The sequence below is a fragment of the Pseudophryne corroboree genome, chromosome 4 (assembly GCF_028390025.1).
Source record: "Pseudophryne corroboree isolate aPseCor3 chromosome 4, aPseCor3.hap2, whole genome shotgun sequence".
Lineage (NCBI taxonomy): Eukaryota > Metazoa > Chordata > Amphibia > Anura > Myobatrachidae > Pseudophryne > Pseudophryne corroboree.
In genome coordinates, this window is record NC_086447.1 from 636,692,589 (window position 1) to 636,710,849 (window position 18,261).

At 48.6% G+C, this 18,261-nt stretch overlaps 1 protein-coding gene across 6 annotated transcripts in view; it reads right to left on the reverse strand.

Moving 5' to 3' along the window:
* SCAF8 (SR-related CTD associated factor 8) overlaps positions 1 to 18,261 on the reverse strand; it is a 766,315-nt gene that overhangs the window by 421,883 nt on the left and 326,171 nt on the right. For all 6 annotated transcript variants that reach the window (XR_010176108.1, XR_010176106.1, XR_010176107.1 and 3 more), the window contains 2 exons: positions 6,604 to 6,797; positions 6,383 to 6,483 (listed from right to left, as the gene is read on the reverse strand). Coding sequence is in view for 3 of the 6 variants with exons in the window: in XM_063917713.1 (XP_063773783.1) it covers positions 6,383 to 6,483; positions 6,604 to 6,797 (295 nt within the window). In the remaining 3 variants the exon portion in view is untranslated. The remainder of the gene's footprint in view (positions 1 to 6,382; positions 6,484 to 6,603; positions 6,798 to 18,261) is intronic.

The window sequence follows — 18,261 nt, forward strand, 5'->3', positions numbered from 1 at the left end:
TCAAACCAATGGGATTTGAGAAAATCCAAAACTACATTGAGATCCCACGGTGCCACTGGGGGCACAACCGGGGGCTGTATATGTAGTACTCCTTTTACAAAAGTCTGGACTTCAGGAACTGAAGCCAATTCTTTCTGGAAGAAAATCGACAGGGCCGAAATTTGAACCTTAATGGACCCTAATTTGAGGCCCATAGATAATCCTGTTTGCAGGAAATGTAGGAATCGACCCAGTTGAAATTCCTCTGTCGGGGCCTTCCTGGCCTCACACCATGCAACATATTTTCTCCAAATGCGGTGATAATGTTGTGCAGTCACCTCCTTCCTGGCTTTGACCAGGGTAGGGATGACCTCTTCCGGAATGCCTTTTTCCCTTAGGATCCGGCGTTCAACCGCCATGCCGTCAAACGCAGCCGCGGTAAGTCTTGGAATAGACACGGTCCCTGCTGAAGCAGATCCCTTCTTAGAGGTAGAGGCCACGGATCTTCCGTGAGCATCTCCTGAAGTTCCGGGTACCAAGTCCTTCTTGGCCAGTCCGGAGCCACTAGTATCGTTCTTACTCCCCTTTGCCGTATAATTCTCAGTACCTTGGGTATGAGAGGCAGAGGAGGGAACACATACACTGACTGGTACACCCATGGTGTTACCAGAGCGTCCACAGCTATTGCCTGAGGGTCTCTTGACCTGGCGCAATACCTGTCCAGTTTTTTGTTGAGGCGGGACGCCATCATGTCCACCATTGGTCTTTCCCAATGGACTACAATCATGTGGAAGACTTCTGGATGAAGTCCCCACTCTCCCGGGTGAAGATCGTGTCTGCTGAGGAAGTCTGCTTCCCAGTTGTCCACTCCCGGGATGAACACTGCTGACAGTGCTATCACATGATTTTCCGCCCAGCGAAGAATCCTTGCAGCTTCTGCCATTGCCCTCCTGCTTCTTGTGCCGCCCTGTCTGTTTACGTGGGCGACTGCCGTGATGTTGTCCGACTGGATCAACACCGGCTGACCCTGAAGCAGAGGTTTTGCCAGGCTTAGAACATTGTAGATTGCTCTTAGTTCCAGTATATTTATGTGAAGAGACGTTTCCAGGCTTGACCACACGCCCTGGAAGTTTCTTCCTTGTGTGACCGCTCCCCAGCCTCTCAGGCTGGCATCCGTGGTCACTAGGACCCAGTTCTGTATGCCGAATCTGCGGCCCTCTAACAGATGAGCACTCTGCAACCACCATAGCAGAGAGACCCTTGTCCTTGTCGACAATTTTATCCGCTGATGCATCTGCAGATGCGATCCGGACCATTTGTCTAGCAGATCCCACTGAAAAATTCGTGCATGGAATCTGCCGAATGGAATCGCTTCGTAAGAAGCCACCATTTTTCCCAGGACTCTTGTGCATTGATGCACAGACACTGTCCCTGGTTTTAGGAGGTTCCTGACGAGTTCGGATAACTCCCTGGCTTTCTCCTCCGGAAGAAATACCTTTTTCTGAACAGTGTCCAGAATCATCCCTAGGAACAGCAGACGTGTCGTCGGGATCAGTTGGGATTTTGGAAAATTCAGAATCCACCCGTGCTGTTGGAGCACTACTTGAGTTAGTGCTACTCCGACCTCCAGCTGTTCTCTGGATCTTGCCCTTATCAGGAGATCGTCCAAGTAAGGGATAATTAATACGCCTTCTCTTCGAAGAAGGATCATCATTTCGGCCATTACCTTGGTAAAGACCCTGGGTGCCGTGGACAATCCAAACGGCAGCGTCTGAAACTGGTAATGACAGTTTTGTACCACGAACCTGAGGTACCCTTGGTGTGAAAGGCAAATTGGGACATGAAGGTAAGCATCCTTGATGTCCAAGGACACCATAAAATCCCCTTCTTCCAGATTCGCTATCACTGCTCTGAGTGACTCCATCTTGAACTTGAATTTTTGTATGTACAGGTTCAGAGATTTCAGATTTAGAATAGGTCTTACCGAGCCGTCCGGCTTCGGTACCACAAATAGCGTGGAGTAATACCCCTTTCCCTGTTGTAGAAGGGGTACCTTGATTATCACCTGCTGAGAATACAGCTTGTGAATGGCTTCCAATACCGTCGCCCTGTCTGAGGGAGACGTTGGCAAAGCAGATTTTAGGAACCGGCGAGGGGGAGACTTCTCGAATTCCAACCTGTAACCCTGAGATACTACCTGCAGGATCCAGGGGTCCACCTGCGAGTGAGCCCACTGTGCGCTGAAATTCTTGAGGCGACCCCCCACCGCCCCTGAGTCCGCTTGTAAGGTCCCAGCGTCATGCTGAGGCCTTTGCAGAAGCCGGGGAGGACTTCTGCTCCTGGGAAGAGGCTGCTTGCTGCAGTCTCTTACCCTTTCCTTTGCCTCGGGGCAAATATGAATGTCCTTTTGCTCGCTTGTTCTTATAGGAACGAAAGGACTGCGGCTGAAAAGACTGCGTCTTTTTCTGCTGGGAGGGGACTTGAGGTAAAAAGGTGGACTTCCCGGCTGTTGCCGTGGCTACCAAATCCGATAGACCGACCCCAAATAATTCCTCCCCCTTATACGGCAATACTTCCATATGCCGTTTGGAATCCGCATCGCCTGACCACTGTCGTGTCCATAGACTTCTTCTGGCAGATATGGACATCGCACTTACTCTTGATGCCAGAGTGCAGATATCCCTCTGTGCATCTCGCATATAAAGGAATGCATCCTTTAATTGCTCTATAGTCAATAAAATACTGTCCCTATCCAGGGTATCAATATTTTCAGTCAGGGAATCCGACCAAGCCACCCCAGCACTGCACATCCAGGCTGAGGCGATTGCTGGTCGCAGTATAACACCAGTATGTGTGTATATACTTTTTAGAGTATTTTCCAGCCTCCTATCAGCTGGATCCTTGAGGGCGGCCGTATCAGGAGACGGTAACGCCACTTGTTTGGATAAACGTGTGAGCGCCTTGTCCACCCTAGGGGGTGTTTCCCAGCGCACCCTAACCTCTGGCGGGAAAGGGTATAATGCCAATAACTTCTTTGAAATTAGCAGTTTTTTATCAGGGGTAACCCACGCTTCATCACACACGTCATTCCATTCCTCTGATTCAGGAAAAACTACAGGTAGTTTTTTCAGACCCCACATAATACCCCTTTTTGTGGTACTTGCAGTATCAGAGATATGCAAAGCCTCCTTCATTGCCGTGATCATATAACGTGTGGCCCTACTGGAAAATACGTTCGTTTCTTCACCGTCGACACTAGATTCGGTGTCCGTGTCTGGGTCTGTGTCGACCGACTGAGGCAAAGGGCGTTTTACAGCCCCTGACGGTGTTTGAGACGCCTGTACAGGTACTAACTGGTTTGCCGGTCGTCTCATGTCGTCAACCGACTTTTGCAGCGTGCTGACATTATCACGTAATTCCATAAACAAAGCCATCCATTCCGGTGTCGACTCCCTAGGGGGTGACATCACCATTACCGGCAATTGCTCCGCCTCCACACCAACATCGTCCTCATACATGTCGACACACACGTACCGACACACAGCAGACACACAGGGAATGCTCTGATAGAAGACAGGACCCCACTAGCCCTTTCGGGAGACAGAGGGAGAGTTTGCCAGCACACACCAAAGCGCTATAATTATATAGGAACAACCTTATATAAGTGTTGTTTCATTATAGCTGCTTAAATATATATAATATCGCCAAAAAATGCCCCCCCCTCTCTGTTTTTTACCCTGTTTCTGTAGTGCAGTGCAGGGGAGAGCCTGGGAGCCTTCCTAGCAGTGGCGCTGTGTGCTGAGGAGATAGGCCCCGCCCCCTATTCCGGCGGGCTCTTCTCCCGGTTTTTCTGAGACCTGGCAGGGGTGAAATACATCCATATAGCCTCATGGACTATATGTGATGTATTCTTTTTAGCCAGAAAGGTATTAACATTGCTGCCCAGGGCGCCCCCCCCAGCGCCCTGCACCCTCAGTGACCGCCGGTGTGAAGTGTTGCTGAGCGCAATGGCGCACAGCTGCAGTGCTGTGCGCTACCTCATGAAGACTGAAAAGCCTTCAGCCGCCGGTTTCTGGACCTCTTCTTACTTCGGCATCTGCAAGGGGGTCGGCGGCGCGGCTCCGGTGACCCATCCAGGCTGTACCTGTGATCGTCCCTCTGGAGCTAGTGTCCAGTAGCCTAAGAAGCAAATCCATCCTGCACGCAGGTGAGTTCACTTCTTCTCCCCTAGGTCCCTCGTTGCAGTGAGCCTGTTGCCAGCAGGACTCACTGAAAATAATAAAACTATCAAAACTTTTACTCTAAGCAGCTCTTTATGAGAGCCACCTAGATTGCACCCTGCTCGGACGGGCACAAAAACCTAACTGAGGCTTGGAGGAGGGTCATAGGGGGAGGAGCCAGTACACACCACCTAGTGGTCAAACTTTTAAATTTTGTGCCCTGTCTCCTGCGGAGCCGCTATTCCCCATGGTCCTGACGGAGTCCCCAGCATCCACTAGGACGTCGGAGAAAATAGCATTTAATTCTTTGGATGCAGGGAAGGTTAACGAAGCTTTCTTATTGTCCGTGAAGTAAGCCTCCTCAACCTGCTCAGGTGTTGTATCAGCAATATTCAACACATCCCTAATAGCCTCTATCATCAACTGTACCCCTTTAGCAAAGATGCGGCTCCCCTGAGCACATCCCCATCGCCGTCTGCCATGTCAGAATCGGTATCCGTGTCGCCTTGCATAATCTGGGCAAGAGCACGTTTGTGGGAACCTACAGAGGGGGGTCCCGAGGTAACAGAACCGGACCAAACTGCCATAAAGTTCTGTAAAACCTGAGTTGCAGATTCATTCTGTGCAATCCTAGTAGAATTCTAAGAAATCATAGATTTGATAGAGGATACCAATTCAGGCTCCCATGCTGGTATCTGCACTAAAACAGTGCAATCCTGATTACATGGAATGAGATCATCCTGGGAGGACATATCCTCTGCAGCATATGACACAGAGTACCTGGACATAGTTAAATGGAGACCCCAAAAACTCCACACACACACACACACACACACACACACACACACACACACACACACACACACACACACACACACACACACACACACACACACACACACACACACACAGGGGAGGCTAAACAGTTTCACCCCCAAGAATGGCAAGAGAGACACAGAGATTGGAGCCAACCCACACACAGCGCTTTCAAGGTAAAGGGAGACGCCAACCAGCGCTGACTGTGTACCTTAATAGGTCACACAGCCTGTATACAGCCTCCCCCCTTCTACAACCCTCTGGTACAGTAAGAGAGAGCTGGAGTTGATAAGAAGGGACTGCTCTTCACTGACATCGTTTCTGCAGGCAGGAAAATGGCGCTGAACGCTACTGGGTCCGCTCTGAGAAGCTCCGCCCCCTTAATGGCGCTGTCTTCCTGCTCTTCTAGAGATTATACTGGCCTGAGGAATCATGCCCCTCACAGCGCCGTACTATGTACCGCTGAGGCCCGGAGCGCTGTCAGTACTGCGCTCCATACCCTGTTGCCGCCATCTTTACACCGGCTCCCCGCTTGCTAGGGGGGCCGGTGACTGACTCTCCACTGATCATCTGGCTCTGTAAGGGGGTGGCGGCATGCTGCCGGGGTGAGCGATCCCCTGTGGCGGGGAACGTTCGATACCCTCAGGAGCTCAGTATCCTGTCAGCTGAGATAGTGGCTCAGACCCCTCAGGGCGGACACTACTCCCCCCCTTAGTCCCACGAAGCAGGGAGGCTGTTGCCAGTAGCCTCCCTGTAAAATAAAAAAACTCTAAAAAAAAAAAAAACTTTTACAGAGAAGCTCTGTAGAGCTCCCCTAGCTGTGACTGACTCCTCCGGGCACATTTTCTAAACTGAGTCTGGTAGGAGGGGCATAGAGGGAGGAGCCAGCCCACACTCTCAAAGTGCCAATCGCTCCTAGTGGACCAGTCTATACCCCATGGTACTAATGTGGACCCTAGCATCAACTAGGACGTAAGAGAAAAGTAGGTACAGCAACATTATTAACACAGCACAAAGCCCTTGTGATTATTCCATCTAATGCTCCTAACTTTATGCAAATTCTGACTGCACAAACATTACAAATGCACATCCATTCCAACTTACAATAAAAGAACCTTATTGAAAAATTCAATATTGCCATGATCCCTGTTCTGTAAAAATGCAGCAGTGCACAGGCCACCATCCATTACAGATGTGAGTCCATAGGTGTGACTGTGGAGTAAGTGTTAAGTGCACCCTTCACCTCCGCTTGTCAAAAAATTGGGCTAGATGATCACCCAATTTACATATCTGGAATTCTACAATACTTTAAACTGTCCAAACAAAATAACTCATGCTCAGTTTGTAATAGGGAATTGGTGACTTACATTGATTGATTCAATTTGCCCGAACTCTTCAAATACGTTTGTCAAGTCTTGTTGAGTGGCCTTTTTGTCAACCTGTCCCACCCACAGCGTGGTACTGCACACTAAAGGAATGGGTAAACAATACATAACACATGAGATTTCTACACTACACAAATACCTCCAAATACATAACATAAAAGTTGCCAATAAAAACAAATGTAAAATTTGAGCGTTATGCATACCACTAAGAGTTTTGGAACGAATAGCAGGCAAGCCTTTTTTTTGTCTCTCTTTCTCTCGCTCTCTTGCTCTTCTTTCACTTGAGTATGACCTGGAGGTCTTTCGTTTTCTTTCCCTTGACCTTGAGCGAGAACGTTTTCTGTGCTTACGCTTCCTGGATCCAGAACGGGACCTTGAACGTCTTTTCCTTGGTGACCTTTGAAAAATACAAAAACAAAAAACATTAAACTACTATAATGCATAATAAGGGGTAAGAAAGCAAGAGTACACTCTAAAAACTAATGTAAAAACATACTCACTGCAATAACAAAATTATACTTTCTAGTGTGAGGCTGCATTCAAACATATGTATCTCCTGTAAAAGTGCCATCCTTTCTGACAGAGTTGAAATGTGCACCATTACACTTCAAAGTCCTGAACACTTTTTTATGGAGAAGGGCTAACTAAAAAATAGGATTTTAATTACCTACCGGTAAATCCTTTTCTCGTAGTCCGTAGAGGATACTGGGGTCCATTTAGTACCATGGGGTACCGACGGGTCCACGAAGAGCCATGGGCACTTTAAGAATTTGATAGTGTGGGCTGGCTCCTCCCTCTATGCCCCTCCTACCAGACTCAGTCTAGGAAACTGTGCCCGAGGAGATGGACATACTTTGAGAGAAGGATAGATAAAAATAGTGGTGAGATTCCGAACCAGCACACTCAACAAGAGGAAAGCCAAGCTAACCAAACTTGAAACAGGAACAGCAACGGCTGAACCAACATTCATAACCAAGTAACAGTGCAGGAAGAACGAAGCACTGGGCAGGCACCCAGTATCCTCTATGGACTACGAGAAAATAATTTACCGGTAGGTAATTAAAATCCTATTTTCTCTTACGTCCTAGAGGATACTGGGGTCCATATAGTACCATGAGGAAATACCAAAGCTCCCAAACCGGGTGGGAGAGTGTCGAGGTTCCTGCAGAACTGATTGACCAAACAGAAGATCCTCAGAGGCCATGTATCGAACTTGTAGAACTTAGCAAACGTGTTCGAACCTGACCAAGTAGCTGCTCGGCAGAGCTGTAAAGCCGAGACACCCCGGGCAGCCGCCCAGGGGAAACCCACTGACCTAGTAGAGTGGGTCTGTACAGATTTTGGATATGGCAAACCTGCCGTGGAATAAGCATCTTGATAGTACATCTGATCCAGCGGGCAATTGTCTGCTTTGAAACAGGACACCCAATCTTATTGGGATCATAAAGAACAAACAGCGAGTCCGTTTTTCTGTGACGAGTTGTTCTTTTCACATACATCTTCAAAGCCCTCACAACATCCAAAGACTTTGAAGTAGCAGAGGTGTCGGTTTCAACCGGAACCACAATAGGTTGGTTGATGTGAAATGCGGACACCACTTTAGGAAGAAATTGCTGACGAGTTCTGAGTCCTCATGAAAAATTAAATAGGGACTTTTGTGAGACAAAGCCCCCAGCCCCGACACACGTCTTGCTGAAGCCAAGGCCAACAATGGGATTGTCTGCCACGTAAGATATTTTACTTCCACCTCCTGTAACTGTTCAAACCAGTCAGATTGGAGGAGCTGCAGCACCACATAGAGATCCCAAGGTGCCGTGGGAGGCACAAAGGGAGGATGGATGTGCAGAACACCTTTCAAGAATGTCTGGACCTCAGGGAGAGAAGCCAATTGTTTCTGAAAGAAAATGGACAAGGCCGAAATCTGGACTTATGGAGAACAGACGCAGGCCCACATCCACGCCTGCCTGCAGAAAAGCAGGAAACGTCCCCGATGAAATTCCACCACAGAATAATTTCTGCTCTCACACCAAGAGACATATTTCTTCCAAATACGACGGTAATGCTTAGACGTTACCCCCTTTCCGGCTTAGATCATAGTCAGGATAACCTTTTGAGGGATCCCACTCCTGGCTAGAATAAGCCGTTCAACTTCCATGCTGTCAAACGTAGCCGTGGTAAGTCCTGATAGACGAACGGGCCCTGTTGCAGAAGATACTCGCGAAGAGATAGTGGCCACGGATCTTCGAAGAGCATCTCTAGAAGATCCGCGTACCAGGCCCATCTTGGCCAGTCCGGAGTAATGAGTATTGCTTGAACCTTTTCCCTTTTTATTCGCTTTAGAATTCTTGGGATCAGAGGAAGTGGAGGAAACACGTAAACCATCTGATGGACCCATGGAGTTGGCAGGGCGTCTATCGCCAATGCCTGTGGGTCTCTCGACCTGGAACAATATCACCTGAGCTTCTTGTTGAGACGAGAGGCCATGTCGATCTGTGGATATCCCCATCGACTTGTCAAGCACCTAAACACTTCCGGGTGAAGGCCCCACTCCCATAGGTGCAGGTCGTGTCTGCTGAGGAAGTCCGCTTTCCAGTTCTCTACTTCTGGATGCCACAAAGTTTCTTTCAGCCCAGAGGAGAATTCTTGACACTTCTGACATTGCTGCTCTGCTTTTCGCTCCGCCCTGTCGGTTTATGTACGTTACGGTTGTCACATTGTCCAACTGGACCTGAATTGCCCGATCTTGAAGATGTGAGGTCTGCAGAAGGGCGTTGTATATGGCCCTGGGTTTCAGAATGTTGATTGGAAGGATGACCTCCTGACTTAACCATCTTCCTAGAAACTGCACCCCGAGTGACTGCTCCCCAACCTCTAAGGCTTGCGTCTGTAGTTAACAGAATCCAGTTCAGAATTCCGAACCTCCGTCCTGCGACGAGGTGAGAAGACTGTAGCCACAATATAGGAACACGGGTGCAGGTGCACCATACACCATTAAAATTATAACCATAACATTCGAGGTTCTTTGCATATATTGGCCAGTATATGAGCCTGCTCACCTACTTCATGATGACCTTGTCGGACAGGTCCCTAACACTATAGGGGTTCGCCTCTGGGGCGCAGAGCACCCCCAGACTGTAGCCACCACAGAAGGGAGATCCTGGCCTTTGGTGACAGACGGATCCTCTGGTGCATGTGAAGATGCAATCAGGACCATTTGTCCAACAGATTGAGCTGGAAGGATAACCTTGGGATGTCCCAAAGCAATTTAGTGGTGTGGACGCTCTTGATTTACAGAACCCATCGCCCGAATTCAGCGTCCTGAGAGGCAAAGGTATCCACGGCATAATGTCTGATGAATGTGTTAACAGAGGACCACGTGGCTGCCTTACATATTTGTCCTGCTGAAGCACCACGTTGTGCTGCCCATGCTTGACCCACCTTACAAGTAGTGAGCAGAGACCTTAGCCGGAACAGGGAGATTAGCTTGAGAGTATGCTTCTGAAATTGTCATCCGAAGCCACCTCGCCAGCGGTCAGCAGGCCATCCTCTCTTGTGAAATCCGTAGAGTACGAAGAGAGTGTCTGTCTTTCTGATGGCACTGGTACGATCCACGTAGATCCTTAAGGCATGGACTATGTCCAACGATGCATCTCTTGCAGAAAAGTCCGGCCCCTGGAAGGCCGGGACTACAATTTCTTCGTTAAGGTCGAATTCAGACACCACCTTAGGAAGAAACACAGATTTGGTTCTGAGAACCGCTCTATCTGGATTTAAAAAAAAAATATCAGAAAAGGAGGGCGACATAACAATGCCCCTAAATCTGAAACTCTTCTAGCTGAAGCAATAGCCAGTAGAAAGAGAACTTTAGCTGTCAACCATTTAAGATCCACTTGTTTAAGTGGCTCAAATGGGGAACTTGAATGGCCTTTAGGACTAAACTTAAGTCCAAAGACACTGTAGGAGGAACAAAAGGAGGTTGAATGTTCAGCATTCCCTGGAACAAAGTACGCACATCCTGTAGTTTAGCAATTTTCTTTTGGAACCATACAGTCAATGCTGACACTTGCACTCTCAAGGAAGCCACCCGTAGACCTTTGTCCATTCCTGCCTGAAGGAATGCCAGGACTCTGGAAAAACTGAACGCCCTAGGGTCAAATTTACGGTCACTGCACCATTGAATATAGGCTTGCCATATTTGGTGATAAATGCGAGCTGAGGAAGGTTTCCGTGCTCTGAGCATTGTTTGAATCCTCTTGCTTTCAGGATGGAAGTCTTAAGAGCCACGCCGTCAAAGATAGTCGATCCAGGTGCTTGTGATAGAAAGGACCCCGAGACAGTAGATCTGGACGTTTAAGGGAGTAAGACTAAAGCATCCATCGACATGCTCTGCAGATCTGTGTACCAATGTCTTCTGGGTCAAGCTGGAGCTATTAGTATCACGGCGCCCTTTCCTTGTTTTACCTTTTGCATTACCCTGGGTAACAGGGCAATTGGTGGAAACACATAGGCGTAAGTCCCACCTCACGGACAGGGCATCCACAATGATCGCTCTGGGATCCTCTGTTCTTGAACCGTATGTGGGAACCTTGTTGTTCTGGTGTGATGCCATGACATCTATCTCTGGTAACCCCCAGTTATCTACCAGATTTTGGAAGATCTCTGGGTGTAAAGCCCATTCATTTGCATGAATGGCGTGTCGACTGAGAAAATCCACTTCCCAGTTTGGGACTCCCGGAATAAACACTTCGGATAAGGATGGAAGATGAAGTTCTGCCCACTTTAATGTGCAACTTACCTCCTTTATTGCATACTGGCTGTGAGTTCCTACCTGATGGTTGAGATACACTACTGCCGTTGCATTGTCCGAGCGGATTTGGACTAGTTTCCCCTGAAGGATGTCCTTTGCCTGATTAAGTGCCATAGATATGGCCCGAAGTTACAATCTATTTATTGGCAGGCAACTTTCTTCCTTGCTCCACTGCCCCTGGAAGCAACTCCTTCCTGACACTGCTCCCCAGCCCTGAAGACTGGCATCCGGTGTCAGAATTTCCCAATCTGATATCCAAAAGGGTCTTCCTTTGTGCAGATGGGATGTCTGTGGCCACCAGGCTAATGACCACCTTACTCACAGATGAAGGACTATAGTCTGCATTTTTATTGTCTGATGACAATTCCATTTGAAAAGGATCAGACGTTGCAGAAGCCTCGAATGGAACGGAGCATACTCCACCATGTCGAATGTCAATACCATCAACCCTATCACACGCATTGCAGCGTGAATGGATACCCTTTGACTGTGTAGCAGCTCCTGAATCCTTGACTGAATTTTGGATATTTTGTTCAGCGGTAGAAATACTCTCTGAAGACCTGAATCCAGACCTGAATCCAGCACAGCCCCTAAATGAGTCATCCGTTGTGACGGAACAAGGGACTTTGCCCAATATATGAGCCAACCGTGTCTCTGTAAACAAGCTGTTGCAGATGATACTGAAGCAATTCCTGAGACTGTGCCAGGATTAAGAAGTCGTCAAGGTATGGAAAAATCCTTATGCCCTGCTGACGGAGATAAGATGCCATTACCACCATAATTTTGGTGAATACTCTGGGAGCTGTGGCCAGTCCAAATGGTAGGGCATGAAACTGAAAATGACGCTGGAGGATAGCAAACCTGAGATAGCGCTGATGAAACAATGCTTTAAGAACATGGAGGTAAGCATCTTGGATTATCAAGGGATACCATAAAATCCTCCGGCACCATGACAAAAATGATGGAACGTAAAGTCTCCATATGAAACCGAATTACCCAAATGTACTTGTTCAGCACTTTGAGATTGAGTATGGGCTGGAATGACCCATTTGGCTTCTGGACTAGAAACAGGTTGGAATAAAAACCTTGTCCTCATTGTGCAGGGGTAACTGGAATTATCACTCCTGACTGAAGCAACTTCTGAACTGCCTCTTGCAAAGCCCTGGCCTTCATTTCCACTGAAGACGGGCTGGTGCAAAAAAAACCTTTGAGGAGGTGTGTGTCTTGAAAGCAAACGCATAACTGTGAGATACCGCTTCTTGCACTCAGGCATCTGTGGTAGACTGCTGCCAGATCAGTGCAAACTGAAGAAGTCGGCCTCTCACCCTGTGTTCCCTCAGGTGGAAGCCCGCACCATCAGACTGATGGCTAATCTTCTGATTTGGAAGCCGGTCCTCTGGTAGCCCAATGCTTTTTAGTCTTACTAAACTTGTTGGATTGGGTTGGTTTACCATCACCTTTTCCTTGATTCCGAAAGGGCCGAAAAGATGGAAATTTAGGCTTGAATTTGTGTGTGGAAGTAAACTTCACTTTCTTGGAGTCTGCTTCTGACTCCAAAACACTGTTTAATTCTTTACCAAAAAGAATATCTCCAGTAAAAGGTAAAGACTCCAGAAACTTTCTGGAATCTGAGTCAGCTTTCCATGTACGGAGCCAAACCGCTCTGCGAGCTGCTACTTCTACTGCTAAGGCATCAGCCTTAGCAGTAGAAGAAGCAGCCTTGGATATGGGTACAATTGCCTAATGATGAACCGATATTCGGGTAGGCTTCAAGACATCCCGGACCATTGTTTGAATCACCACCGGTAGAAACACCCTCTGCACTTCCGTGTCTAGGATCATCCCCGGGAAAGACAGCCTCCTTGTCGGCTCCAGATGAGACTTTGGAAGGTTCAGGATCCAACCATGCTACTTGAGCAGATATGTCGTCAGAGCAGTGGATTTTAACAACTTTTTCCTGGACGACGCTTGATCAGGATATCGTCCAGATACGGAATTATGTACATCCCCTGCTTGCGGAGGAGAACCATCATCTCTGCCATCACCTTGGTGAAGACCCTCGGTGCCGTGGAGACACTGAACGGCAGTGCCTGAAACTGATCGTGATCGTCTAACAGTGCAAACCTGAGATATACCTGACGCGGCGACCAAATGGGAATGTGGAGGTATGCATCCTTGATGTCCAGGGACACCAGGAACTCCCCCTCCGTCAGTCCTGAGATGACAGCTCTCAGAGACTCCATCTTGAACTTGAACTCCCTCAGATAAGGGTTCAAAGATTTTAAGTTCAGAATTGGCCGTACCGAACCATCCGGCTTCGGTACCACGAAATGGTTTGAATAGTAACCTTTGTTCCACTGATGAGGCGGAACTGGAACAATGACCTCGGACACCACCAATTTTTGGATAGCCTGATTTGAAGAAACGGTGAGGTGGGAGAGGTTGAAACTCCAGCCTGTACCCCCTGGACACAATATCCTGTATCCAAGGGTCCAGGCCAGACGACACCAAGACTTGGCTGAAATGCCAGAGTCTTGCTCCCCACCTGACCTTCCTCCAGGCTGAGCGGTCCACCATCATGTGGAGGCCTTGGAGGCAGCAGAAGCAGGCTTCTGGTCCCGGGAACCTGCGGGAGCAGGATTTTTTCCTTTAGCACGATCATCTTTGAAGAAGGTGTTCGAAGGCTTGTTCTTTCTAGGCCTTGCGGGCCGAAAGGAATGTGACGTGGCTGGTGTAAAAAGCTTCTTCGTAGCCGATGCAGCTGAGGGGAGAAAAGGAGACTTATCCGCGGTAGCCGTGGCAATCCACGCATCCAGCGCCTCCCCAAACCTGACCTGGATAGGGTAGGCCCTCCACACTTTTCCTGTATTCCTCTTCCGCAGACCATTGGTGCAGCCAGACACCCCTGCGAGCCAAGAAGGACATGGAGGAGATCCCCGCAGCCATGGAACCCAGGTCCTTCATGGAATCTACCAGGAACCCTGCAGAATCCTGAATGTTATGTAAAAATAAATCAACAACACCTTTATCCATCATAGTCGAGTCCTCCTGCAGAGTGATTGACCACCTGGCTATAGCTTTAGAAATCCATGCACAGGCAATAGTAGGCCGCAGTATAGCCCCTGAAGCCGTGTATATGGATTTGAGCGTAGCATCCACTTTGCGATCAGCCGGGTCCTTCAACGCGGTAGATCACGGGATTGGTAAAACCACTTGTTTTGACAGCCTGGAGACAGAGGCGTCAACTATAGGCGGAGACTCCCATTTTTTCTATCATCCTCTGGGAATGGAAAAGCAACCAAGACCCTCTTAGGGATCTGGAATTTTTCCTCCGGATTTTCCCAGGCCTTTTCAAATATAGCATTTAATTCCTTAGATGCTGGGAAGGTGAGAGGGGCCTTCTTACCGTCCATGAAAAAGGCATCCTCTACTTGCTCAGGAGGTGTGTCAGAAATACGCAACACATCCCGTACGGCCTCAATCATCAACTGCACCCCCTTAGCAAGTGATGCCGTCCCCCTCGACACATCCCCGTCACTGTCTGCAGTGTCAGAATTGGTGTCCGTGTCATCCTGCATAATCTTGGCAAGTGCACGTTTGTGAGAATGAACCGCAGGGGACCCCGAGGGAGCAGTATCAGACCACACAACCATAGAGGATTGCAATACCTGAGTTGCATGCGCAGTTCTTGCAACCCTCTCAGAAATCTGAGAAATAGTCCCCCTAAGAGAGTCTAACCACTCCGGTTCTCCAGCTAGGATATGCGCCACAACAGTGCAATCCTGATTACATGGGATGGGGTCTTCCTGAGAAGATAAATCCTCTGCAGCATATGAAAGAGTCTCTAGACATGTTTGCTGATACACACCACTCACCCCACATACACACAGGGTACAGTGCAGACAGAGTTTCCCCAAGAATGGCAGAGAGAGACAGAGATTGGAGCCAACCCAAACACAGCGCTATTACAGGTATAGGGAGACCCTAAACCAGCGCTGACTGTATAATAGGTGACACAGTCTTTACACAGCCTCTCCTCCCTTCTACAACCCCCTGGTACCATACAGATACCTGGAGTTGCACTGGAGGGACTGTTCTTCCACATGCATCCGACTGCAGGCAGGAAAATGGCGTTGAAACGCTGCTGGGTCCGCTCTGAAGAGAAGCTCCGCCCCCTTAATGGCGCTGTCTTTCCGCTCTTCATAGATTATACTGGCCTGAGGTTTTGTGTGCTGGCTGAGATCCGCAGACCCCGACAGGCTGGATTTGGTCAGTGTAGGGTCAGGCGCTGGCTCAGGGCGCCCCTCACAGCGCCGCACCTAGGTACCGCTGAGCCGTCCGGGAGCGCAGTTAATACTGCGCTCCAACCCTGTAGCCGCCATCTTCACACCGACCCCCCGCTTGTTAGGGGGACGGTGACTCACTCGCCACACTTCAGCTCTGCAAGGGGGTGGCGGCATGCTGCAGGGGTGAGCGTTCCCCTGCGGCGGGGAGCGATCTCCTCTGGAGCTCAGTGTCCAGTCAGCAGAGACAGTGGCTCAGACCCCGCAGGGTGGACACTGCTCCCCCCCTCAGTCCCTCGATGCAGGGAGGCTGTTGCCAGCAGCCTCCCTGTAAAATAAAAACTCTAAGTAAAACTTTTACTAAGAAAGCTCTGTAGAGCTCCCCTAGCTGTGACCGGCTCCTCCGGGCACATTATCTAAACTGAGTATGGTAGGAGGGGCATAGAGGAAGGAGCCAGCTCACACTATTAAACTCTTAAAGTGCCAATGGCTCCTGGTGGACCCGTCTATACCCCATAGTACTAATATGGACCCCAGCATCCTCTAGGATGTAAATGAAATGAGATTTTGACTCTCTAGATGCCATTGAAAGATCCTCCTCCAATGCATCAGCCCAGGCTGTCACTGCTTTTGCCATCCAGGCTGAAGCCATGGCTGGTCTTATGATTGCTCCAGACAGGTAAAAAAATGGTTTTAAGAAAACCATTGATTCTCCTATCTGTGACCTCATTTAATGATGTTGACGGCAGAGGTAATGTAGATTTTTGCACCAGTCGAATTACATGCGTATCAACTTTGGGAGCCACCTCCCTTTTTAAACAGTCCCCAGCCGGTAGAGGATAATTGGAATTCCATACTTCTTACTGGGCGTAACCCAAGCCTCTTAGATGATTTCCATCGGCTGTTCTGACCCAGAAAACTCAGTCCTAACTGTTTTAGGACGCTTAAACACAGATGCCTTAGATTTTAACACAGGCACACTGCCGCCTCATCTAAGGATAGAATGGCTTTCATCGCACTAATCAGCTCAGGTATACTGTATCTACTAAGCTGAGGCCTTCTTCCTCATCTCCATACGCAGACCCGGAATGTGATGAGTCCTCATACTCCGACGAGTACTTATCTGAAATGTGTAGACTGTGAAGATGTTGTTTCATATCTATGTGATTTACTTACCACTTGCCTTTCAGCCTGTTTTTGTTGAGAGGCTGCCGCCTCCCTGCTGGATGTAATAAACCCCAGGTGGAAGGTTGCATGTAAGGGTTAACAGGATAACCTATCCCTGGTATAGAAGCTGGCATTATCCGCTCAGCTATACTGGATAATGTCTGTGCAAAAGTATCCCATGGGGGTTCAACTTGAACCTGTGCCTGCCTTGGATTATTTAAGAGGCTTCGGTGAAAGCTAAAACAATTTGCACACAATCCATTTTGAACCAGATCCTGAGAGGTCAACCCAGCTTTGCAAGACAAACATGAAAGGAGTGTTGGTGCTGCTGTGGAAAGTGTATTTTCCTCACCCGTGCCGCTCTTAGACGTCACAAATAAATCACACACCTGTACAGTGTTAACTACACAATTTGTGACTGTAATCATTTTAAAATTTGTTAAAGTGACATACAATACGACCCTACCCTGCTTTGTACCAGCACAGAGGATCGGAAAACTCAGTCACAGGTTATACACAAGTATAATAAGCAATATGAGCACATAATCGACTACAAATGCATTTCACGTATGTAGGAGAACATATTACTGCATTACCTTATATAGGAGTTTTAAACTTATTTAGTTGCAACAGCGAAAGAAAACAGCAGCAATAGTTTTCAGACTCATATGCATCAGGCACTTATCCAACTATTCATACTCAAAGGTAGATAGAGACTTAGTGCTGTATCACCCAGCTCAGGAGAGTGGGATACAGGGAGACTTCACCTCGTTTCCAGGATCAATCAATACGTTAGCGACCGCTGAGTGGATCCAGACACTAATAGTGTACACACTCGCCCCGTGAACCTACAGTGAACACAGACGTACAAGTCAACACTGACACACAAGTCACACAGCCGCCTATGCTGCGACTGGGTTCTTTTAGATACACAGCGTCTCAGACGGAAGCGGGAACTCTGTTCATGGCGGGAAACTGTTCATCAACCGGGGGGAGGGACGACCAAGGGAGCATCTTACTCCCCACTGCTGACATCAACCCTAGGGATCGCGGCCTCATACTACCCCTGGAGCCTATGATCCCTAAGGCCTGCCCCGAGGTGGCAGCCGCGTCAGTGACTGTTCGGTAGTTTCATCCTGCTGTGTCCGCGTTCCCCTACTAAGCAGAACCGATGCCATAGCTTCTTCCTGTGCTCCGGCCACAGCCTGGTAACGTCTGCTGGACTTGCTAGTACATCCTACAGAGACGCCAGCCGAAACAGCACTGTACACGTGGGTAAGTGTTGTCACGACCCAGTGGGGAGTAGTTGGAGCGACTCTTTCTAAGGTACTTATAAGACGCTTTTTAGACAAGTTCGCTCCAAAAATTGACCATGGTCCGGCTCCTGCCGCATCAAACAAAAAAACTGATTTGCCTGAGCCAGGAGGCAGGGATATATGGGTGGGCCCGTTGCATGCTGGGAGGCTGAAAGCTTTGACCGTTTGGTGCAAATCCGCTGTTTTGTCGTCATATCTCCATTTTATCCTGTGGATAACCTGTGGACCATGCCGGAGAAAGATACCAGTAGAGAGTGAGAGAGCGAGATTACAGATGTTAGTTAAAGT